The 27518-nt window shown below is 38.6% G+C and overlaps 1 protein-coding gene across 1 annotated transcript; it reads right to left on the bottom strand.

Annotated features, from left to right (window-relative positions):
- Positions 1–1621: 1621 nt before the first annotated feature.
- Positions 1622–27455, bottom strand: LOC140155660 (uncharacterized). The gene is made up of 7 exons (XM_072178583.1): positions 27341–27455; positions 20554–20773; positions 9374–9542; positions 6633–7616; positions 5978–6141; positions 4746–4825; positions 1622–3057 (listed from the first exon to the last, which is right to left on the bottom strand). Exons 2-7 carry the CDS (start codon positions 20683–20685, stop codon positions 2859–2861), a joined length of 1728 nt encoding a protein of 575 aa, XP_072034684.1. The 5' UTR covers positions 20686–20773; positions 27341–27455; the 3' UTR covers positions 1622–2858.
- Positions 27456–27518: the final 63 nt, after the last annotated feature.

Raw genomic sequence — 27518 nt, 5'->3', positions numbered from 1 at the left:
ACTGTCCCAGATGTTCTACCAATAAATATTTGTTTACTACTTTCATTAAAATTTTTGAATATTCAGTCAAAAAATCAGCCAATATGAAGAAGCTCAAAGAAAATTATTTTCTGGGTCTCAAAATCATTTAATTCATGTGCACCACTGTTGGATATACCAATATAAAATGTCTGCAGCATCTCATTTCTTCAATTTGCAATAGACCACAATATATTTGACCTATGCAATTGACAAAGGAGTTTGTACAAAAAAAAAGTGTTTTTGACAAGAATTGAAGCATCCGATTGTGCTCCTGGTCCTTATGAGAGTTGTGGACTCCAGTGAGTGTTGGCAAACTGGTCACTTTTGAAGTGAAAAAATGAGAAAAATGAAATTTCGACATACCGACCCACCTATAAAAAGTGGTGTATGGACATGCAAACAATCGGTTTTATTTTTTTGCCTTGCATATGGATGGAAGCAGTTTGCAAATGTACATGTAGGTCGATAAAACGATAAGTGGAACATGCAAATAATGAATTCAAACACAAAAACTGTAGATTTCTACAATAGATTACACAGAACATCAAGTGGAGTAATCAAGTACAGATCAGGGAATGAGTTATACAACTGTCACAAATTGCCACAATAGAAATCAAGTACTTATTGCGACTGTCAACTGATAATAACATATACACACAGTGCACCACCATTGTGGAGATTCCCACTTTGCATCAACTGATACCATGTGATCAATACAAATATCAGCTACAATCCTGGATAAAATACTTATCACACTTGTATTCAACAATTGAAAATTGGAGAGGTGAGTGAAACATGCATGCAATATATGGGTTGTTTTACAATCAGGGTACATTTGGGCTGAGCACCATATTGTCCCCTGTTTCAAATATTAGATTAACTTATGATTAAAAGTTGCCATGCCTAATTATTGGCCCCTATTAGTTCCACCTACAGCCACAAAGAAACTGTTTGAAATGCTTAGCAAATGATGAAAATATACATTTCTGTATGATTTTGGGACAAAATAGCCGCCTCATTTGACCTTTGTGAACTTTGCAAATGATATATCACTGCCAGCAATAACATAAAAACATATTTTGACAGTTCAGAACTAATGTTTGAAATATGATTGTTCAAAATTGAGAACCACATAAGATTGCGACCGTTTCATTAATTGTACCATTTCTTCAAATTTATGTTGAAAATTCCGTCAAAAAATGTCCTCTCCGAATACAAGCTCAGTAATCCATAGTTAAAATTGACCCAAGACTAAAAGTATATTTTCTTGAAAAACACTTATAGATATCCTACAATCTCATAATAAACACTTAGTCCACTTACACTTAGTTTCCATGTATCACATGTTTGAAAGTTGGACGTCAGGTTGCCGTCAAAATGTGGCCTCTCCAAAAATTAGGTATACAGAAACATGTGTATCAAAAACATTTTTCTGGCATAACTTGAAACTCTGAACACTTGACGCCTAAAAATTTTACAGATTTCCTATTTGACCCATCTACAACACAAAAACAAAAAAAATTGAGGAAAAACTAGACACTTCATTTTTCACCCCCAGTGAGACAATCTGTGTACCCTGATTGTAAAACAACCCATATGTGAAGCACAGACTCTCCCCTGTATCTAACCCTTCCCCGCTCCCCATCTTTCAATGTTGGAGGGTCTCACAGACCTGCCAACAACAGGTGCTTTATCCATACATTGAATTGAGTGAGCAAGGACAGATGTAAACTGAAAGACAGCCAAAGTGTGCCAACATTTTTATCAGGATTGTAGAGTACATCTTCGCATTTTGAAGGATATTTGTATGGTAATAATGCCAGTCAATCATGCAGTGTGCTTGTGCCAGTAATGGACAATGATACTGGGTGACAAGTGCAGTAGAAACTCATTATTGTCACAACTATTCACAGTGGTGCCTGGCAATGTACTGTAAACAGTCAAACACTCCTAATGATACAATGATTTATAGTGGGTGGTATACAACATTCCCAGGTGATATTAGGCAGGAAGTGTGCAACAAAGTATTGTACACAAATACACATCGTCGGTCGTAACATATAATAGTGGCATATGTGAAGGACAAAATATATTTCCTAAGTAAAATATGTTTGAAGGATGTGTTATTAATAACAGAGTCGATACTCCTCCACTGTTATTTCTCAGTGGCTCAATTCCATTTGAAATTGAAGTTGAAGGTTCAAACTATTAAACTGTATCTTTAATTAGGCCTATAGGATATAGCTAGCTCTAAACCTTAACATTACTGGAAAATTTGGAAAAATCACTCTACGCCACTACGTGTTGATGCCATAAATGATTTAAACCCAATTTATACAACATCATTATGTGGACTTGCTTTAGACAGAATGCAATATAGCATACACACAAAGTCCTTTGAGTCCCAGTTTGTCTTTCTATAACTAGACGCAATGAAATATGACACAGTAAGCAAGTAATTATCTGGAGGAGCAAATTATTTTTCTCTTGACAGATGCAGATCAGATTTTCGAAGTTGAATTGTGCTCTTATTTACATGTATGAAGACACATAATTAGGAAAGCTAATTAATACAAAGTCTCATCATTCTGTAAATTCTCCATACCTCTTGGCACAGCAATATTTTGACAGCATGAAACTTCTGTTAGAAGCCACAAATTTGCAGCATGAAATGCACAAGTTTGTAATCAAAATATGTGCGCAAATAAAAATTTCTCGGGGGTCCTCGCCATTCATGAAATTCGCACCATTTTCCCACATGAACATATCATGCTTCAGTTCTTGCAACATAAGCAATCTTTAGATCGTCATTATGTTTGTCACCAAGGGTTATCCTCTCAGTTGAGACTAATTTGCCGCTCCACAACAACTCCTGGTTGACGAATAAGGTGAACAATATATCTATGCTGATCCACAGGATACTCCTTGAATATTGGGTCTGGGTGCTGAATTCTGCTCTCGTCTACTATGGGGATGAAGCGTGTGTTCCTTTTCTTGTTGTCATTATACTCAGTTTCCATGTACTCATACAAGAATCTGAAAGTAGAAAAGAATTAAACATACATGTCTATTTTGTGAAAACTGTTGGCTCAAATTTGAGAATGCTCAGCTATTTGAAAAGCCATCAGTAAAATGATATTAAAGATTGAAAAAGATATGTTTAGAGCAAGTTTGTTTGTTTAAACGGTCACTCCGTGTGGAGACACGCTTGGGTCCTGATGGGACCAGGCTCAAACAAAATGCTCAAGCCAGGCTAAAAAGCCTATATAAGCATGCTGGCCTGTATGGAAAGAGAAGTGAGAAACAGATTTGAAGACAAAGAACTTGATTTTGCATTTATGAGTTCAGAAGCATTGCAATTAGGCTTAAAAAAATAAGTTAACTTGCCCTTATCAACCGTCCCAAAAATCTGAAAAACATGGTCGCGTTTTTTGACAATAGGAAATGTCATATTTTGGTTTATAATATTCAAAATATGTGTGTATTTATGATAAACTGCAGTATAAACGCATCAAATCATCAATTTCGTGCAAATTTGGACTCGATTTCTGCATTTGTTTAATTAATTTTAGTAGCGTATACGCTGTAACTTTAACAGGGAAATGTGGGATGGATGCGTTTCTTGCTTCAATTTGAATCACATTTTCTGTAGTATTTTCGATAAAATACGCACCTGAAGATGCGTACATTTGTAAAGCGCATACTGTCTCTATTTCTCTAAAATTCTCTATGCAAAATATTATGCGTCACATTGTATTTTGCAGAAATTGCAAAAAACACAATATCGACTGACCCAGGTGTTGGTACCTAAAGGGCAAGTCAACTATTTTTTTTAACCTTATGAAGATACAGTTGCATTCACACTCACTACAAATTGATTATTAAAGCCATAACATGTGATTAGCTCCACAGCGACACCCTCAATTTTTCTTGAATTTCTACTTTTTGCATGATTGAAATGCCCAATGGTGTACTAAAATACCATCTGAAAGTGCTTTAATTACGGTAACATTTAAGTTTTCATAATAAATCCAGAGATCTCCGGTATTATTCTAAGTTCATCGATCTAGTGCACGCCTCGTACAATGTGTACTATTGAATCAGTGACATATAAACTGTGTGCATACCGCTATTCGGCGGGGGATTCGCCTTACGTCTTATTTGTACGTCCCAGCTGCGTGAAGCTCTGCTCAATAATAGTCCAATAGGCGAGCTAATACATGCATTGTAGGCGCTTTTACCTCATTTGTTTGACTCAAAATTAAAAGGGGACAATGTGATCAGTGAAAACTAACATTTAAATAGGAACTTATTCTTTATGCAAATCACATATTATTGCTAACAAAAATGCTTACTATTTTAAATATAAAAAGCACTATCAGTGATTCCCAAGAAAGTCTACAAATATTTGAAATTTGTAGGAAAAGCCTAAAAGTGAAAGATATCCCTAGACTTCTTATTTTGTACTTTTTTCATATGAAAAAATGACTGCGAGTACTGCGAATTGTGAAGCTCCATTCAATTCTCATGATTCACAATACAATGCGCAGCTAGTGGATACACTTTGCAGTCCAATTTTTGATGTCCAGGGGCGATATCTCAAAACTGCAAAAATATTCTGATTATGTGATTTACAAAATCCATATTTTGCTTCATTGAATGAAGCCAATTTAATTTTTAATACTCGATTTGTGTGACATTCAAAAAAATAAAGTGCTTCATACCTGGTGTTAATTGGTGAATGGACTTCATTGCGGATTTCTTGTACATAGTTTGGTGTGTAGATCACAATAATGTATGTCACCTGGCAGGAAGGAAGGAAGGGGAGAAAAAAATAGACCAAATTACTATTTGTATATTCAAAGTTTATGTAGATTAAAACACACTATGCATTATTTCTAGCTGTTACATGTAGCTATCCTTATGATCAACAAGAACTTGAGCTGCAGTGAGGGTACAACTTATATGAAACTTGGGTCAGTGGTACTTCTCACCAAGTTTGGTGCTCAAAAAAGCATTTACAAGAATTTTGACCCAACTGTGTACACCCCTTATGAAGATTGGGCCAGTGGTTCATCTGAACAAGTTGGGTTGTATCATAGCATGTAATTTAGAGTAGGAGTAATATTTGGAAGATTTTCACAAAATAACACCTATATGACCTTTGATCCCTAACTGTGTACAACTTATAACAAACTTGGGTCAGTGGTTCATATTGACAAGTTGGTTTGAATTTGGGTGAAGCGCCTGGCACAATAAAAAAAGATTTTCACAAGATGACCTCTAATAACCCCAATATGACCTTTCACCCCTATCTGTGACAACTTTTGGCAATTTACTGTTGAATACCTTTATTTATCGGTCAGCAGTGGCATAGCTAGGGGTTGAGGCACTTGGGGCAAGGATACAGAATGGTGCCCACCCCCCACCCCCATTCCTGAACAATTGTGAACGGAGCAAACACAAATTTGTATAAATACCATTAATTTGGTTATAATCAAGTTGAAATTTGGTAATAAAAAATTGTCTTTCAAATGACTTTATGCTGAAATGACTTTCACCGCTTGGAGGAGGCTCAGAATTGATCTAGATGGCCTAATTGGTTGATTCAGCACCCTTTAAGATGGCAGCCCCTAGCTACAACACTATTGGTCACCAACACATTCTGGAAATAGCACAAAGTTAATTGAGTTTGCTATTAAAGTCAAAATCGACTAACATTAATTTTGTGTAGTTTTCACTATTCATGTAATTTCCATTGAAGATCTTTCATGACCTACATTTCATTATAACCTGTCTTGTGTAGGCTGACTGTTGTTCTTTATTGATGATATGTTTCTATTGAGTATCCAGAAATTTTCCTGTGGATCATTAACTGGCTATTTGAGTGATGAATTTGCCACCTTAGCAAATCACGCAAGAAAGAATTGTGCCACAAGGAGGGTACACTACTTACCGAATTGAAAACGCCACCAAGCTTGCGATTCCTCTCCTGCTCATCTTGATACCAGGATCTCTTTCTATCTATCTCTACATGATGTCCGTCTCTCTTGAGTTTCTTGGCCAACTGCATACCACACCTCCAGTCTTTCCAAGCAAAGGTTATTCCATACGCTTTGCCTACATGCATGAACAACAACAAGAAAATAGTTTTTGTATAGCGCACAAACACCCAAAGATACTTTCTTGCACATCTACATAGTTACATTGTGGGAGGCAAACATGGTGTTTTTATGACACTCCTAAATGAGTTTAACCCATTAAAGAAAATAGCACAAATTTGACAAACTTGTACATGAATTAACAATATGCTTATTATGTCCATGGCATGTTCCCAAAGATTGCAACATGTCCTATTACTGCAGAACAATGGCACCATAGTGAGGTGTGTCTGTTATTACAACAAATATCCGCTCATATTACACTCTAGCCACTGCAACAAAATCAATGATGTCAGCTTCCTAAAACAGCGAGGTGCATCCGTTGATTGCTCCTTTCTAGTTTTAAAAATACAAGAATCTATCTGGTAAATGTGTGCTTCCTATGTTTACCCTTATCCAAATCACTTAACCTATTGATACCCTTCAAATCAGCTAGCATTCAATACTTACCAGTTATGCATTGCTGAGATGCTGCAGACACACCCTTTGACACAACATCCAGCTGCTCCTTTAACTCCCGTCTCCTGTGTACATCAGACTCGTAGTCACCAGAGGGCCACATGCTGTCTACACGCTGATGTGGATCCATTGGCCAAGAATTAAATTGACGCTGTTCAGGATGGTAGTCCCTCGGACTCCTCTCAACTCGTGTTGGCGACAACTTGAATTGATGACGCTGACCAGAGTGGTAGTCGCCGGGAATCCTCTCAACTTGTGGTAGCGCCACCTGCTCTGTTGTTTCCCCAGGCATGTGAGGATGACTGTTCCATTTAATTGGATTCTCTTTTCCAGCTGGCCATGTGTTGCTGTTATGTGGTGGTGGGGATGAGGATGATGATGACGATGTGCTAGAGGATGTGTTCTCCCATGAACAGGTGCGTCTCATGTTGGAGGGCTCTGTGTTAGATGGCAGTGTCTTATAGTTTTGGTTAGTTTTTGGCCTAGCATCATTAGAAAACACAGGTGACTGTGTTTGCCTGGTAGGGGCTCCCTTTTGTGACATCTGGTGACTCTGGTCCCTCTTCATTGGTCCTTTATGCTGGCATGTAAAATTCTCGGTGAGGTTAGGTGGAAGTGGTGGTGGAATACCGACTGGTCTTGTTGCAAGGTCAGAATTGTTGTTGTAGTGAACTTCTTTTGGTCTGACAGATACAGAATTACTCATTGAATCTGGTTTGTTGTGCACTACAGGTGGATCAGTACGAGTTGGAAATCCATCCATGCTGCTCAAACTATTGTAGGAATCCTCAGTAGGTTCACGACCACTACCCTTGGTCAAATCACTGCTGAACATGTCACTCTCTTTTTGAGCTTGTAAATCTCTGATGGCAGGTGAGGCAGGAAAGGATGGTCGACATGATCTTGTATTTGGTGACCTGCCACTAGATGATAAACTGGATGGTGAAGCAGCTTGGTCATCATAAAATGTCCCATCTACATGTAAAGTTAAAAAATACATTTCACTGATTAACACAATACATGATATCTTTACAGGATTCTACAGCATATTGCCCATAACATATTCAACAGGATTAGTATCCTTGGCACAAAAGTCATTTCAGAGCCGCTTGTTTTTGACTATGTAATGACAGGCATACTCGACATGTTTCTTCAATTTTCTTCTTATTTTTTCGATATTACTGAAAAAGGTTTTAATTGAATTTCCTTGATTTATCACCAATTTTTAAAAGACACCATTTTTTAAAATATTTTTATAGAACTGTAAAAGTCCCTTTAAAGAAGCATTGGAAGTAGAAATCCTTTTCAACAATGTATACTGGGATGACATTAACAGCAGGTCAAGACAAAATCAGACATATGTCACAAACTGCAGGCTGAAAACATAATTTATACAAGAGTCATTCAGAAGTCGCAAACATTTCTCATCAGCAATTGTGGTCATCACTAGGCTACATGAGATACAATACAAAATGTGATGAAGCTAAATGAGTTGTTGTGGCAAATATTGATTACTAGGCAGTTACCCGTTTTTGGCGTTTCTTGGCTGTCGCGATTACCTGGCTGATGGTGACTGTACCCACCAAGTTTTATGCCCATAGGACAGTTTTTACTAATTTGACCTCAGATGACCCCTTGTGACCTTGAAATGACCTTCCAAAATTTGGCTCTAAATGTTGACTGTACCCACCACGTTTCTTGCCCATACAACAGTTTTTAGTAATTTGACCTTGATTATGAGATACAGCCAATAATATACTGATTATGATTTCACTAATATAAGCTTCTTTGCACTGTCCAGTTACAGTTTTGCCCTGGCAAGGGATGTAATATACCGGACCTGTAATGTCCCTCTTTTCTGTCTTGTCCTTGGGTGACACAAGGATTTGTCTTAGTGTGCGGGTTGGTTTAAAGAACACACTAACACTGTAATTGCTAAAGGTCCTTCTAATGGCTTCAGAGGTTCCTTTGATGTAGGGTAGCTCCTTGAAAACAAGGTTTCAGGAACATAGGAGTCGCAGTAGTACAGCATCAGAGGTCTCAAACCACATCCACATCGAGTCTCCTGGACATTTTGTGGACTTAGATAAAGTTCACATACTCGACAGGGACAGCAGGTGGTTCCAACGTGGAGTCAAGGAAGCAGTTCACATCAAAGCTAACCAACCATCTCTCAACAAAGACAGGGGCCGGTTCAAACTCTCAGGAGTCTACGAGTCTGTTATCAGGTCAAAGGTCAAAAAGACCTGATACAGTCACTCACTCGCTGATGAAAGATGGAGTTATGGAGTACCATCTGAAAATTCCGAGGTAGGAACTAATTCATTGTGTTTGGATCAAAAGTTTAAATCAAAATCATGATTTATACCAACACAGATGAACTTTCATGAAAATATACTGATTACTTTCCTTTGTATTTCATTCTTCTGAGCAAAACTAAAATGACCATGCATTTCTGTGGAACCACAAGTCCAATTGCGATGGCATTTTCATCCAAATATAGTTCTTTAATAAATGGCACGTAATGAGAACTTAAAAACCGAAATTTGATTTTGGCCAACAACCGGCTCATTTGTTCACATTACGGTCAGCATAGCATTAAACATAGTAGTAATTTAAAATTAAAGGTTTAAAAAAAAGAGATTGTTAATCTAATAAATTACACTTATTTTTTTCCAGAAAAATAGAGTAATATATTTTCTAGGAAAATTTATTAAGAAAGACAACTATACCTGCTAACATTGATTCAATAACACCTATTGCGTCATAGCGACCCATCTGTTCCAACTTTTCCTGTAAAGTCTCTGCCGGTGGGTGGCCACTATAGACATGCTCCCATTCTCTCAAGATCTCCACTGTTGCATTGTAAATTACATTGGCACCGTTCCGAGCTTCATAATTCTGTCAATTCAAAATCACATTGATACAAATTCAATGTTAGGCCAAATAAAATAAAAAACATGTATATCGTCCCGGCCTTCACCGATTTTGGCAGATTTTCAAATATTTTTGTTCTTTTTCCTATTTGCTTCCTTACTTTGTTTCTAAAATTGTTGTGATAAAAAGACATGTTTAGAAGTTCTTGGCAATCATTTATAAACAGTTAAACACATTGCAAACACTTTCTTCAAGCTAGGGGTAGGGCTTTGTGGAAATAACAAAAATAAGGGGGCCTCCCTGATTTTATGATGTGTTGACAAACACTTTGCAATTTTACACAGAAATAAATGGTAAAAAAATAACATAACAAATAATACGGACCTCCCTCACCGATTTTTGACAAAGTCCGGACGATATACATGTTATTTTTTTACTTGGCCTTACTGCTGAACGGTATAGTTCATGGTTGTAAACTAAAAATTTTGAACTACATGCAGCCAAACAAATACACAGGGATGCTAAAATTTTTTTCTGAACTTTTGCAAAGCGTAGCGAGCGAAGTGCTCACCCCTCACAGCCAGGGGTCCAGGGGCCCGCTTAAGGTTTTGAAGCCAAATGGTTTTTACACAATTTCAACATGCGGGAGTTTTGGGAAAATTGTGTGAAAAATAGGGGTCTTTTAGGGGAAATGCTAAAAATAGGGGTCTTTTACTCTTAAAACAGATTCATCAGGATCGTTCATAGTATGGTACATTTGATTGATAAAGGTTCTTTTTCAGATCCAATTAAAATGATACTACTCTCACTCAGAAATATTTCAATTCCTTTCAGGAATCTTGTTCACTCTGGTACTGGTGTTTCTAGAAGTTTTTAGAACCAGTATTAGAACCCACCCAGTCTCAAATGTCCTATTAACACACAAAGGGCTCGCGATATAGTAAACAAAGCTGAAAAAGAGTTGTTACGCGAACGAATCAGAGTAATAAACAACAAACTTGAGCACTTAGATAAACAAGGATTTAAACTCCTGCGGTTTCCCTGACGACATCAAAACAAACATCGCAAGACATTCCAAGATGTCCGCGCCCGTCAGCAAGGCAAGTTTGATCGGTTGGTGGAAAAACAAGAAAGATCTAAGCATAACAAGCCAAAATTTCCGACCAGCATTGATGAATTAGACCTCAGCGGAACCCAGATCAAACGGTGGGTAGTTAATTTATCCAAATATAACGTCACTAATGCGCAAGAAACAGCACTTAGTCGTGGCCTCAATTATGCCATATCCCCGGACAGTATAGATTGTTACATAACAAGCGAGTATATAGTAGCATGTGAACGAGTGTGTTGGAAGTTGCCTAGCGGAGTTGCGGCTCAACTCAGATCGGAGGTTGTAGGCGCCATAAAATCAACCAAACCCTCGAAATCAAACATCTCTAAAGAGGAAAAAGTCACGATTTTAGCAACTCCAGAAAGAAAAATCAGTCAAAATCTTATGAGGCAAAGTTGTCGGACATGTTAAATGATACCAATACTTATGTCAAACTTGACAAAGACCCTACACCAAAGTACAAAAAGCAATTGGTGAATGTACTCGGTAGACTTGAAAAAGAAGGGAAGATAAGACCAGAGGATACAAAATTCATTTATGGTAGTCCGAAAATCCATAAGGACACGCCTCTCCGTCCCATAGTATGTATCCTGTTCACTGGCTGATATCTAGTCCCATTGTTGGTACAACCAGCTACCATGTGCTCAACTCAAAACATTTGGCTGAGGACTTAGGCGAAATAACTATCAAAGAGGACGAGTGCCTTATCTCGCACGATGTGGTGTCATTGTTCACCAATTACACCCATTGAGTTGACATTGGACATCATTCGCCGTAAATTAGAACAGGACCCGAACCTCAACCAAAGGACTCTGCTTACTGTTGATGACCTGATGGAGTTGATCAATTTCATAATTAACGACAACTTATTTCACGTCAAAAGGAATCATTTATAAGCAGAAGAAAGGCATGGCGATGGGTAGTCCACTCAGTCCCATAGCAGTTGATCTCTTCATGGAATGGCTTGAGGAAGAAGCGATCATGACAGCCCCACTCAACTGCAAGCCGTCTCTTTGGAAGAGATACGTTGATGCCCGTTGATGATGTTCTCGAGGTCATCAAGCACGGTGAGGCAGAAAACCTGGTTTTTCACAGTAGCCACCAGGGCAGACAAAACAATACAATACAATTTCACTTAAACTCTACACCATACAAAAGCATACAAATTTGCTTACAGACTTGCAACAAATTATAACCACTACATCATACAAAAGCATACAGGCATTTAAGTGGGAAACTACTACACCATACAAAACCATACAGGCATTAGAGGTACATGTAGTAAACTACTGCACCATACAAAACCATACAGGCATACAGGCCTAAAAATGATAACCACTACACCATACAAAACCATACAGGCATTTATAAACTAGTAAACTACTACACCATACAAAACAACACAGACATTCCCCTAGTAACTACTACACCATACAAAACCATACAAAGGTATTCCAGTAAGTAACTACTACATGTACACCATACAAAACCACACAGCTGATGCAAAACCATGCAGGGATTCCTAGGGATTCCTACTGGTAACTACTACACCATACAAAACAATACAAAGGCTAACAGTGCAACTAGGGACATAATTATATATTATACTGTATTGTTTAGCTGATAAGCCACAGCCCAACTTGGGTCATATACATTATACCATAATGTCTAGCTGATAAACCACAGTGAGTGCAACTAGTGTTATATATTATACTGTATTGCTTAGCTGATAAGCCACAGCCCAACTTGGGTCATATAAATTATACCGTAATGTCTAGCTGATAAGCCACAGTACAACTAGTGTCATATAATACCGTAATGGCATTTCTCCTGCCATATGCTAATTTTCAAGTCATGTGATGTGTAGCATAAAAGAGTAGACCCTTTCCCACTATATGCTAATTTTCAATTCAATGTTATTCTGTAAAATGAAAGACCCATTCCCACCTTATGCTAATTTTCTTCAAGTTACATGATTTATTCAATTGAAAACATGTAAATTCAAATTCTTCACTGAATTCAATCTATCATGTGACTTGGAATGGCGGCAATGATTACATAACCATTGCCGCCATTCCAAGTCACATGATACATTGATGATTTACATGTTTAAAGCAGATTTACATGTTAAAGAACAATGTTATTTAATATTATCATCCAATTTGCATATAGCGGGAAAATAGTCCAATAGCAATGCAGGATACATCATGTGACTTAAAATGGCGGGGAAAAAAGTATATATATAGGGGTCCCAAGCTCAAAATCATTCCCTTTCTTCGTGACTCTCATCCAGACAAGTCAAGATGTCTGCACGCGAGCTTAGAGACTTGCAATCAAACTTGCATGACAACGAGCAGGAGATATTCCTGGATGAAGTTCTAGGGAAAAGCGAGAGAAGAGAGTGAAGAGAAGTCGAGAGGAAAGGGCAATGGAAGATGTGAGCGAAGAGGAAGAAGCTTCTCAGGTGGAGAAGAGGAAAAAGAAGAAGAAGAAGAAGCAGGAGGCATGCTCACCACTCACAAAATCAAAGATCGATGGGATCATAGAGACTGCGAAGTCTAAAGAAGATCAGGAGGAGGAGGATCGTAGAAGAAGTGCTGCAAATTGGGCAGCCATTAGGAGATACAACAATTCTGTCCCTGGTGAGAGTTCAATGGCTAAGAAGCTTAAGAAGAAGACAAAGAAGATGAAGAAGACAAACCGGCCAGCCACAGAGTCTGAAACTGAAGAGCTGGATCTGCCTGCTAAGAAGGCTAAGAAGAAAACAAAGAAGACGAACCGGCCAGCCACAGACTATGAGAGTGAAGAGCTGGATCTGCCTGCTACAGATATTCCTCTGCGAACACAACCGAAGCCAAAAAAGAAAAGAGTTGTTCCACCAGCATCTTCTGTCCACGTTAGTGATGACGATGACTGGACGGCAGAAGGGAGCTATGTGAAGGTCGAGGACTTTGATGGGCCGACACCAAGGGGACCAACCTTCAAAATCACCCCTACATCTTCACCAGCAGAGCTTTTTTAAGATTTTTTTCATCTTGGCTATTTATAGAGATAGCCAAGTGGACCTCCAAGCTGCTGAAGAGGGCCGGGTTCAGACCTACAACAGAAGCCGAGGTTCGAGCTTATTTTGGCCTGAGAATTGTGATGGGCTTGGTTAAAGTCCCAACACAAAAAGACTACTGGTCTACACACCCAGCCTACCACAACCAGCTGGTTTCGAGGACTATGACAAAGACAAGGTTCGAGAGAATCTCACAATGTCTGGCGTGCCAGGATCCAGATGAGTCCCCTGACAATATAGAAGATAAATCTCACCGCTACTGCAGTAAGAAGGCTCATCCTCTGTTTCATATTCAGAATGTCTGGGACGAGGTGAACAGAAACTGCCTACGTCGCTTCAATCCTGCATCAGACCTCGCTCTGGATGAGGCCATGGTTAAATATAAGGGGTTCCTTGCATGGTGTAAGAAGTTTTTTATGCCTTTGAAGCCTATTAGAGCTGGATTTAAGCTGTATGCGATCTGCGAGTCGGCATCTGGATACATGTGTAATTTCATGATCCATCCAACATCTCCAACCAATACAGCAGTGACGATGAAGGAGATTGTTATGGAGGTAACAAGTCCATATCTGGACGTCTTCCATCGATTTTACACAGACAAGCTGTACACTAGCGTGGCTGTGGCTGAAGAGCTTCTACAAAAGAAGACATACATCACTGGCGCTGTGAAATCGAACAGCAAGGGGCTGCCACTGGCTCTATCCAACAGTGTCAAGAACCCAGACCACAAGACCATCGCCGCCATGGCAAAGGCAGATCGGGGTCTCTTCTATGGCAGACAGAAAGGACAGCTGACCTGCGTGATATGGAAAAACAGCAAGGTGGTGCAGTTTCTGTCAACTGCTCATCAACTATATGGCCAACCTTTGGACACCCTGACACGAAAGGTAAAGGAAGCTGGGCAACTGAAACGAGTACAGAAGGCGATTCATGCACCTCGACAAGCAATTAGTTACACAAAAACATGGGTGGAGTTGATCGGCATGATCAACTGAGATCGTACCACACATGCGCCCGCAAGTCGCAGAAATGGTGGAAGCAACTTTTATTCTTCCTCATGGATGCAGCCCGAGTGAATGCCTACATCTATTTTAAGTTGAGCAGAGAGGCTGCAGAGGCAGCTGCTGCAACAAGGCGCACACAACCAGCAGGGACTTCTAGAAGTTGTAACGCCCATCTAGAGCTAACAGTTCTAGAGATGGATAATGAATCTGATTCCATCAGCATCGATTCACAGGAGTCATCTGATGATTCACCGGACAGCGATGACGATGATATGAACTCATCCCATGCCGACTTTACACTCGATCTTGCGGTTGGGCTGATCGCTGGATTTGCTGAGGGCGTGCCACAAAAACAACAGCGGGCATATTCTGTTGCACCAGTTGCAGCTGCAAATGCTCACGGTGGTCATGGTGGTCTAGTAAGGATGGACGCCGAGTATCCAAAGAGATGCTGCTGGTGCAAAAAGGTGGGCAAGACGACCAAATCAGGAAATCCAATCGTCTCACGATTTGGTTGCGCTGTTTGCAATGTGCATTTCTGCAAGGGTACTCAGTGCTACCAGCTCCATCATGATGCTCCTTGGCTGGATGTTGACACTACCTCTGAAGAGTCAGATTAAATGTAATGGAAGAGCAAAGAGGACCAGTCATTCCACAGTGCACACTGGTTAAATGTGGACTGCTCCAGGACTGAGCATTGTGTGTCAGGTTGTCTCAGTGGGAGGAGACAGGTCAGCTAATCTTTCCTTTTACTTGTTCTCATTTCTTCACCAAATCAACTCCAGTTGGCAAGGGTTAGTTGTGATTCCAGCTACATGGTAGGGTTAGAGGCGCTGGATGCTGTCCACTTACTACAGACTAGTTTGGTCATTTGGATCTTCCATTTGACGTTGACCGGCGTATCCCCATATGGGCAAAGTGTCTTGCTTTGTCAATTTATAACCTAGTATGGGTGCCAACTGGTGCTTGATCTTCTTTTATTAGCTGACCTGTCTGGTGCATCCTTCATCTTTAGGCCATAGTCATGCCACAATTTGTATTTTTGGCCACTTCTTTTTCTGTATTTGGCAAAATAATGTGCTGTTTTTTCATAGCTTACTGTGGCATGCATGTATATATATTATTGTACCCGGTATTTAAAAAGGTTATTAATTGTCTTGGGGACTTAGATGTGCGTTAAATCTTGCCTAAGCGCCAAGACAGTTCTTAGCTAAAAAAATAAAAAATGTGCAAGTGATAGATTGTCCTGGGGACTTGGATGTGGTACCCTTGCCTAAGTCTTGATGCCACCAAAAAAGCACAAAAAAAAAAAAAAAATCCAAAAATATGGGGATCAAGGTAGAAGCGTTCCCGCTCGCGGTTCCCGAGAAGTTCATAAGGAAGTATAATGAACTTGCCGATTCTACCCCAAAATTAATTGATTTAAAAAAAAAATCAAACAATTATCCAAAAATAGTATTCTGGTTAAAATTTTTCGGGTTGGGGGCTGCAAAAACAATTGACAAAAAGTGAAGCATAATTTACTTTTTAATATAATAAAAGAATTAATTACGAATTAATTACCACCCCTACAAAAAACACACAAATAATTATATGACATTTTTTATAACATCAAAAGTCCTTCGTAGCTTATTTCAATAACATTTCATAGTATTCTAGTTGCACTGTGGTTCATCCGCTAGACATTACAGTAAAATATATGACCCTAGTTGCACTGTGGTTTATCAGCTGCACATTACAGTATAATATATGACACTAGTTGCACCCTGGTTTATCAGCTAGACATTACGGTATAATATATATGAAACTAGTTGAGCTGTGGCTTATCAGCTAGACAATACAGTATAATAAATATGTCTCTAGTTGTGCTGTGGTTTATCAGCTAGATATATTGGTGTAACCCAAGCGACCCTAAAATTTAGGCCCGACCCTAGAGGTTTTTTTTTTTTTTTTTTTTATTCAGTTCAATTTTTTTTTTTTTTTTTTAATTTTTAGGCGTAATATATGATCCTACATATAGTATTACCACCCCATACAAATCATACAATTGGTGAACTTGTTTGTTACTGGACCATACAAAATCATACAGTTTGATTTGTGCAGAGTACTACACCATACAAAACAATACACTACTTTCACTATTTTCTGTTGTATGGTTTTGTATGGTGTAGTGGTTTCTGCATGGATCCATATCAATACACACAGAGCCAAATATCATTTCAGTACTACACCATACAAAACAACACAACAGTGAAACATCTGGTTCTATACCATGGCCTACAAAACAAGACACAGCTAATATATGTTAAACACTACACCATACAAAACCATACAGTTGGTGAACATGTAACTACTAGACCATACAAAAGCATACAATTTAATTTGTGTGTGTAGAATACTACACCATACAAAACCATACACTATTTTCTGCTGTATGGTTTTGTATGGTGTAGTGGGGTTAGGGTTAATCAAGTTGACCCGACAGACAGCATTAAATTTACCTATGGGGTCATTCCATGTCGAAACAGATTGAGTGTACACCCACCCTCTTGGATTTTGCTCTCCTTTGGCTCAGGGGTACCTTTCATGGATCCCTAGGTGAGGTCACAAGAAAAAAATTCAAATTCCATTTCGTTTGCGAATGGCGGGCAATCAAAGTTTTGCGACCTCGACCAAAATTGTGAATTTAAGGGGTCCAAATGACAAAGTGCTCTCTTTGAGGGGCACTTTCTTCTTAATTGAATCAGTTGTGATCCTCTTTTTGAATGTGGTCACTCACTGGCTGTGTCTGAAATACCTAATGCCAAAAAGATAGATTTGAATTTCGTTGGGATTTCAGAGGGGGTCAAAATCAGCACTTCGTACTGTTCAATCAAATTATCTTGATTTTGAAGGACCCATGATAATGTCACAGTGCACTTATAGGTCCTAATTATGTTCAGAATGGATTAACCATATGCCAATGTCTATGAGCAATTAAAAAAAAGAGAAATTTCTAGACCCCTACAGAATTTTAGGCCACCCCTAAAGTGGTTCAGCCACAAATGGCACTTAAAGTCGGCAAATTTTGACCCCTAAAAACTTTAGGTGTACACCAGATATGAATTTCTAGTCTTTTGCATCTGAAAGAATGTAGTTTAATGTTATTAGGAACATAAGATTTGTTTTGTATTTTTTGTGTTTTAGTATTAAGTTGACGCTTTCAAAAATAGTCATTTTTGCCTAACATACCATGCATACAGGATACGGTACAAAATGCCAATTTTAGTATGATATTTTTTATATTTTTGATCACTTTATAGCCATTTGTATTATTTATCCTGATATTTCAAGTTGCTCTTGAGTCAAGTAATAAGAAAAAACTACTTTCTAATCCTCTGTATGGATTTTTAAGGGGTCAAAATGCACTTCCTGGCAACGATGCACATGCAAAGTACAGGTTATGGGGGTCAAATTTTCAGAATGCTCCCAATTATGTCAAGTAATATATCAAATTACTCGTATGGTCATGAGGATTCCAAAAATGTATAGTTTGTTATGTGTCAGACCTTTCAGGAGGGCGCTATGACGAAAAATGTTCATAGGTCAACGACCTTTTTGAAAGTATCAAAACACAAAAATACAAAACAAATCTTATGTTCCTAGTAACATTAGACTACATTCTTTCAGATGCAAAAGACTAGAAATTCATATCTGGTGTACACCTAAAGTTATTAGGTGTCAAAATTTGCCGATTTTAAGCGCCATTTGTGGCTGAACCACTTTAGGGGGCCTAAAATTCTGTAGGGGGTCTAGATATTTCTCTTTTTTTGAATTGCTCATAGACATTGGCACATGGTTAATCCATTCTGAGCATAATTAGGACCTATAAGTGCACTGTGGCATTATCATGGGTCCTTCAAAATCAAAGATAATTTGATTGAACAGTATGAAGTGCTGATTTTGACCCCTCTGAAATCCCAACGAAATTCAAATCAATCTTTTTTGGCATTAGGCATTTCAGACACAGCCAGTGAGTGACCACATTCAAAAAGAGGGTCACAACTGATTTAATTAAGAAGAAAATGCCTCTCAAAGAGAGCGCTTTGTCATTTGGACACCTTAAATTCCCAATTTTGGTCAAGGTCGCCAAACTTAGATGGCCCGCCATTCGAAACGAAATTGAATTTGAATTTTTTCTTGTGACCTCACCTAGGGGTCCATGAAAGGTACCCCTGAGCCAAAGGAGAGCATAATCCAAGAGGGTGGGTGTACACTCAGTCTGTTTTGACATGGACTGACCCTATGAGGAAAAGTCTAACAGAAGCCTGCCATTCCTCGACACACTCATCATCAAAAAGCCCGACGGCACTACAAAGCTCAGGTATTTACCGTTAACCAACTCACACAGATCAGTACTTAGTTTAGACTACCCCGTAGTCCACTTGCCCATTGTGCATACTCTGGATATTGTATTTAAGCTTAAAACTCTGATTTAATTAATGTGTGTACAATTGATAGATTTTCACATCTGATCTTTTCAGTCACCCTACTCCCCCTGTTTGTTAGCTTCCCAAGTGGACTACTGACTTTGGATTGCGGTTTACATGCTTACATGTAACACGGCTGTCTATGAGCTTCTATGGATAAGATTGTCGGAAATCTGGCCTACTAAAATTGGACATGATGTAATGCAACTTTAACTGGTTCTGCCTTGTAATTGGTCGCCCAGATCTCGTTATGGTTTAAATCCTCCGGGTACCTGTCATTATCATTAATAACTACATGGTACACAAGTATGCGGCCTTTGTGTTGTGTAATTGCATGAACGCGTCAGTAAGTGCATGAGCGCGTCTTGTATTTGCTTGCGGTTACAAATCAGAAAGTGAAAGAGTAAGCGCAAAGGGCTTTACTAGGTCTCAAAGAAAAGTATCCGCTTCAGAAATTCAGAAATCAACCATCGCAGAACATGTTGCTCACAAAAATCATGTCAGTGGGTGGGAGGAGGCTCAGGTCAAGAATCTGACAAAACTACATGTTGGCTAAAGGAAGCAATCTGGATCAGAAGTAGAGGGAAAGACACCATGAATAAGGATGAGGGGCCTAAAGACTGGACAAAATTTATGACCAGGTCATAAATACTCGGCAACAAAAAAGTTTGGTGACGTTATCAAAACCAGACAAGAGTGTTGCCGGTCATGTGGCGTAGCGTGGGTCATCACATTGTGGGTGAATCCACCATGATTGGGGGGCACCGGGTCTGTCTGATTGGAGGGGGGCACAAGCCATTTGTTGGCAATTTTGGCAATGGGATTTTGAAAAATATCAGATCGATTGGGAGGGGGCATGTGTCCCCCACCCCGTGCCCCTATGACGCTACACCACTGTTGCCGGTTCTAAATCTTTTAGAAACACTAATACCAGAGTGAACAAGATTCCTGAAAGGAATTGAAATATTTCTGAGTGAGTAGTATCATTTTAATTGGATCTGAAAAAGAACCTTTATCAATCAAATAGGGGTCTTTTGTGGGCAGATGCTAAAAAACTGGGGACCTTCGGGGTAAGATCATAAAATGGGGTCTTTCGGTGGCAGATGCTAAAAATGGGGCCAGGCCTAGAAATCTGTGGTAGGCGTGGGCAAATCTATGTGGATTCTTGCAAGAGAAATTTGCGAGAGTCCTTGATATCAAATTTTAATAATTTGTCATAAAATTTGTATTATTGCGAATTCAAAAAATATGATTTGATATCAGAAGGTCATTCTTCATATTCAGAATGCAATTCGATATGTCTGATGTGCTCTCATGTCAGACAAAAATACTGTCCAAACGCTCATACCAGAGCCCTTTTAAAAGAAGTAGAAGTACATTATTTCCTTACCTGAATAGTTAGATCACTGCACCCTAATAGACCTGCAAATATCCTCCAGTCTGCATTGGAACTCGGATTTAAAAGTTTACCCAGTTCTTTTTTGGCAAAATAACTAATTCGTACTGGACATTTTGAAGCCATGTTGGGTTGGTGGATGAATGCCCTATAGCTACCAAACAGTCTGGTGTGATAGACACATTACAGATGCCAATCTACATGTAGCCTAGCTCTGAAATGAGAAATGAGAAAACAACAAATAAATATCTGAAATAAAGACGTCATCTGCATCATGGTGAGGGCTAGGGGTTATCGCCAAAGACATGGAAAACAAGATCAATGCCTTAAAGTTCATAACATATTACTACAGGGTCATGTTTAAAACATGAAGCTTAAGGTTATTAATTATTTTAAACTGTTGTGATTTGGTAGTTCACAGCATCTTACGAATGGTAGTGAGCTTTGGCAAAAACTGCATTGCTCAATTCATAGCGAGCGTGTAGAAGAATTAAAATATCACAGATATACTTTTATAGGTGCTGCGGTTCTTGAGTTACGTTGTTAAGAGGGCTGAAACAACAACACTCTTGTAAAACGCACATAACTCATTAACAACAATAAATTAAGCAAGTTTGCAAAGTATACAATTTGTAGAATGAACTTTTGCAAAACATCAAGGTGCTAATTTTCATTAATATATTGATCTAGATAATAAAAATAGACTTTTAGGTTGCTTCGACCAACAATACCTCGTCTACCCTTAAAGTGTTATAATCAGATACTAAGAAAACTAGTTTACGTTTGACGTCATCTCAAATTCAGAAACAATTTGTTTACGATTTGTTGTGATGGTATTAAATGAAAGAGAAAAAATTAAAAGAATATAATTTCCCCACAGGGAGTGACACTAGTCAAAAGACTCGGAGCCAATATTTCTATTTTGAGTCCTTTTCATATCTCTAAATCCCAAGAAGATAATGGCCGCGCTGGTTTAATACAGTGGTATACCACAATATAAAGCCGATGACCCATGGTTCATCTATGGTGCCATAACTGACCTAGTTTCACTTTCAAACATGCAAACTCTTCATGCAAACCATCCCAAAAGGTCTTTTTAGTTAGGAAATGTTCTTTTCTGGAGACACATAATGTCAATAATGCCTAAAAAAGTTGCTTTTTGCTTGTAAAAGGACTGTCACTTTCTGCAATTCCTTTTGCGGCTGAAGTTGATCTTCAGCCGCAAATTAGTACTAGTATTTTATATTGGATCTGATTATAATCAGACTTTAGGGACACATAATGACAAATTTGCCAAAGTATGTGCCATAGAACATCCACAGGACTTTCTATATGTGATTGGAATCTCAGACAGCCAGGGCATAATCTATTGTCAGAATTGTGCATAGCAAAATTGTGACAAAGTTTTATTTGTATAGCAATAAATTATGTATAGTAATGACATGTTTGTGTGATTGCATAGCAATTTGGCTAGATGACAATATACCATGCAATATCGGTTATATTATGCCCTGCAGACAGCAAAATGAAAGTAGGTTACACAGAACAGGAAATTCACCAGTGACAACAACATGGTACAGTACAATAACTAACCAATAAAACAAACAATATGTGATCCATAATATCACAACATAGCTGTGTTCAGACCGGCTTAAGGGTAAGTTTGTGTTTAAAAGCTAACACAAAGCTACGTGTTAAGCTAACACGAAGCTACCTCTGAGGTACAGTGTAGCTTTGTGTTAGCGCCCGTCTGAACAAGTATCGTGTTAATTACCACGAAGCTTAACACAGAAGATTTACCATGTCAGAGAAATCTCTGTGGTAGCGCGCTAACACGAAGCGATCGTTACGTGTTAGCGCCCGTGTGATCAAGATTCCGTGGTAAGCTTGTCTTGACCTTATGGATACAACACTTACAATTTCGCAGTATTTTAAATTTCTTCAGTCAATAAATTCACAATATATAATTTATCTCCGTTTCTCACTGAGCATGAGCATGGTGAAAGAAGCACCACAAAAACAAAAAAATCATTAAACTGGTCAAAAGAAGAAATGGAAGCGCTGATAAGTGTCTTGAAAGACGAAGAAATTGAGTGGAGAAGAAAACAACAACTAAAAAACATGTGTAGGACATAATTGCCCTGAAACTAAGAGACATCGGCTTACAGTGTACTTGCAGTATAGCAAACAGCCCTATAACTTTCCAGAAATTCCTATATTTAACATGAAGCAAAGACCGTGCCGTGCAGCTACAAAATGTAACACGGAGTGCTTAGAGTTAAAGACCACAAGGAAGGACCGTGTAGACAAGTATCTGTGTTAAGTTATGACCTTGCACTACCTCTGTATTGCGGTAACCGGGGCGGTAACACAGAGGTAAGCTCCTGTGTGATCGTGCCTCATGACAGTTAATTGTTGGAAACACCCATTTGAAGATAAGAATATGTATGACAAAATTAAGAACAACATGTGAGATGTACTAGTATGAAAAGCAGGTCTTTAACTTAATTGTAAAGACTTCAAAATTTATATTATTTAGGCCTATATACTAAGTTCTGTTGCCATGTCTTGATGTAATCCTGGATGTGTAAAACAGAGGACATTGACAGATAGCTATGGCTATCACCGAGTACATCCATTATTTCCGCTTTAGTACCTAGAACTTGCATGCCCATGTGTACATCCTTGGATTGTGAGATGACCTAAACACTTGTAAGGAATCAAATTGGCTCAGATCCAGAGGTCACTGATCTAATGTGTGCAGCAGAAATAATTATCTTACAGTTTCCTCATTGTAGTTTTTAATGTTTCAAGCAATTAGACATGAGTCGGATGTTGGGAATATTGATTTTGAGATATAATCAATAACAGTATTCAACTTCCTTTGTATTTAGTTGTCCTGAGCAAAACTCATATCTCTGGAACCATAAGTCTAATTATGATGGGGTTTTCAGCAAAATAAAGCTCTGAAAATGGCTCATAGTCATATGATGAGATTGAAAACTGAATTTTGATTTTGATCAACATCAGACTCATTTTATTTGATCGCATCACATATATTTCCTCTATTAACCCTAACGCCCCAAAGGCTTTTTTGGAGACTGGAGGGGAAGGAAGGATTTATTTATTTATTTATTTATTACATCTTCTTTAGCCTGGGGATACCCAATCAGTAAAAACAATGTTTTCCATGGGTGTACAAGTGTAAAAAAGCAAATGTTAAGAAATAATCTGTTTGAAAATTGAAACACTAGCAGGAAGAGGTTGTTTGGCCATGACAGGCAGATTATTAAAAGTTACCATCCCCCTAGAGATAAATTTTCTTTCATCTGAGTTGTTTCTACATAAAATTTGAACCAGATTTCCTTGAGAGCCAGCTCATGTACTATAAATATGACTGTCAGAAACTGAGTCGAAAATATTGCACAAATTGGAAGGAAGTTTTTGAGCAAGGCTTTTGTATACCAAAATGTTGAGATGTGTTGAACGCCGATCCGAAAGTTTTTTCCAGTCTAGCATTTGTAATAAAACATCAGTGGGAAATCTATGTGGAAGGCCAAGTACTGTATCATAAGTAGACCTTCCCAGCAGTATTTTGCAATTTATCAAGCCTGGAAAGATGGGTAGTACAAGCGTTTCCCCAAAAGGAAGGAATAAAGAGAGAGAAAACAAATGAAGAATTTGTTTGCTCTGGGTGGGATTCAAACCCGGACCCCTCGCATGCCAAGCACTACATTGTAGGTCCACGACACTTTATTTGCCACTGGTCTTTAGCTAGCCTGGCCAAGAGTGCCTGTATATCACTTTGGGTGATTGCATCACATCACGTAGGCACTAGGATGAATGCACACACAGTGCATCATATAAAGTAGTATTTTGCAGTACCTGGGAGTTTTAGGGTTAAAATAAATAAACGCCCCTCCTCTAATAAATGCCCCACCAGTCTTTTTGAAAAATTTAATTAAAAATAAATGCCCCCCAATTCCCCTTGAAACAAACACCTTGTGTGACTATAGAGAGATTTCCACTTGCATAAATCCTGGGCATGAATCATCCACCTACAATGTACATGTACAACAGGACATATGCATTTTAAATCTCCCACCACATCTTAATACTATTTACAGAGTGTCCGTCCGTCCGTCCGCGCGCTATCGCATCACGCGCTTTCGCTGGGTCCGCGCGATATTGCGTCTTGCAATTTTTAGCCATTGAACAGTGAGTGAAGCGGTTCGTTCGAGCATATCGGAGGTATGCCAGGTGAATTCAAATTTGCCATCAAACTGCATCATTTTATATATCAACTTAAAGCCCTTGAGTAAAGAAAGCCAACACTAAAAACCTTTTTGTCATAGCACTTTCCGTAGCAAAGTTACATCTAGTCAAAGATTGACTTTCATCTAAAAGATTCAGCTAGCAAAATTCCCCCAAAAAGCATTTCGGGGGGCGTTTCTAGATCTTAGTCTCATAACGATAGCAGCTTTTTTTAATGGAACTGCTATCAAAATCCCTCTGAAATTCCATGTGCGAGTCTCTCAAAACCAAAAAAAATCATATATTTGGGTCAAGTGAAGTATAGACAACATATTTATGTAGGTTTCCTTGAGCAAGCGGTTCTTTTAAATTTCAATGTAAATTTGTATCGCCGGTTTAGGCCATTTTGGCTGACTAGCAAATGTGTTAACTGACGTTTCCCTCTCATACCTACATATCGATACACCAATCCCTCGCCTTTGTTGATAAACAATGATGTCAAGTGGTCTATATCAATGGCCTCTAGTCTTGAATTAGACTACAGCAGGCCTTCTCAACTAGTTTATTTGAAGTGCCAACCGGGAAATTTTAGTGATAATGAAGTGCCAACATGTTTAGGGAGCATTTTGTGAGGGAGCGTGTGCGCGATCGAACGCATATAGCGGATGGGGTCCAGGAGGCCCACGCCTTATGGCCACTGTAGGGTTCCAGTGTGAAAGCCCCAGTCGCGGGGGTCCAGGGGGCAGGACCCCGGAAGCTCTGAGATTTTAAGGCTATCTTAAGGCTCAGATGTGGTATTTTCACCCCTTTTTTGTAAACAATGAGGAAAAAACTAGTAAATTTACCGTGCGTCACTTCATGCGCCACTTCGACTAACTCCGCCAGTTGAGAAGGCCTGGACTACAGTATGCCATAGATTTTTGATAAATAAAATATGTTAAAAATCATGATGAACACATTCAGTTAAACTCAAAATGATACCGATATTAATAAATGGTTATAAAAAAAGTTCATTGTATTAAAGTTTTATTCAGATTTCCTTTGACAGCTTAACCATCACAGATACGCGCGCCGACGTCACGCTGCGGTGCATTGGACCTTGTGCAAATAATACGCGCTGGACGGCTAGCAGTACTTTTAATTTGTAAAAGGAAATTTGAATAGACCTTTAGATACAGTTACAGGCTTAATGTAGGTATGTGACAATCAGCTACCCAGCAGAGCATGTGGTCCCATTGACTGTTTGTGCATTGATCTTGGCTGTCAGCTGAGTGCTGTTTTCATATCACTGTAGTGATTGCATTTTAGGTTGTTTTGATGAGAGAATATACTGGTGACTACTGACTAGTTAACAGTTTTCTCTTCTAGGTCATTAAAAAAAATTTTGTACTATTTTCAGAAGTTGAACAATTTTGCGGTCAAAAGTTTTGGCTTTTTAAAGTATCATTTATTTTGATGACGGAATATATATCATTTTCTGAAACACACATGTCATGTTAGTACATAGGCCTATATATTCAGGGCTGTCAACTCACACGCATTGGCCGTGAGTCTCACGCATTGGGTCACTTTCTCCCGCTCTCACGCCAAGGTAGTATAATCTCACGCCAAGGTAGTAAAGCTCACGCAAAAAGCTGGAAAATGAGTAAAATCTCACGCATCGTCATGAATAATTTGTTGCTCCTACCCCCCCTTTTCACATTCTCGAGCGCCGTGGCTCAAATAATCATGGTACAAAATGAACATTGGAGTCGGCAAATCCCGGTACGTCTCTGTCTCACGCCAAGCAAATCCAAAAAGTTGACAGCCCTGATATATTTATCTACTTCCAGGTGAAATATGAACAAAATCTATGGACAGAAACCTTGTTTTTAAACATGATAAAAGTGGTGATGTGGACGGAAAATTTCCAAATGTGCATTCAACTATGGAATGCATGAAAAGCTGAGCATGCTGAGTGAATGTATGAATTGACAGTCTTACAAAAGGTCACACATTTGTCATGTTTGTCCATTGCTTTAAATTGATAATGATGGACCAAAATTAAATTGTGCATTTTTGGTCAACCTAAAAATCCTCTAACTCTCTTATTAATTGACTATGGGCAATAATTTTGGTATCATTTTAAAGCATTTTTTAAACCCTTTCCAATGATATCAGTTACACAGGAATTTGTTTGTCACATACCAGGGCCTGCTTAATGCTTTATATTATTATTGAATGCAACATATTGCATAATTATAATGGCTCATTATTTTGGTTAGGCTTGAACAACTAACACCTAGATTTCACGAGTGCTACCATGATATTCATTTGATTGTACTGTATTATTATTATCCATGATCATTGACATTGTATTGATTGACGTCATATAGTTGACCCCCTGTGCTATCATGGCTATGCTACAGCAGAGTCGTAAATTCAATCATGTCGAAAAAGTCGACTCTTTACCATACAAACTGTGAGCTAAATAACAAACAATGTACACTTAAAATATCCAATATATATCAGAAATATATCCTCTTACCTTTACATGCTTGGAACCGTGTAAAAAGTGGCGAAAATCAGCCGAAACATGCAATGGAAAGTTGTAGCTGCCGTCCTCCCATATTTTCGCAGTGGATTTTCACATGAAGCTGTATGTGTTGCTAGAATATAGTTTCGAAATGTTGAAATGATTTGAACATTTTGCAAGAAAAATAATC

The sequence above is a fragment of the Amphiura filiformis genome, chromosome 6 (genome assembly GCF_039555335.1).
Source record: "Amphiura filiformis chromosome 6, Afil_fr2py, whole genome shotgun sequence".
In the NCBI taxonomy this organism is placed as follows: Eukaryota; Metazoa; Echinodermata; class Ophiuroidea; order Amphilepidida; family Amphiuridae; genus Amphiura; species Amphiura filiformis.
Note: the sequence above shows the minus strand (reverse complement) of the source record. Positions and strands in the feature narration are given on the sequence as shown.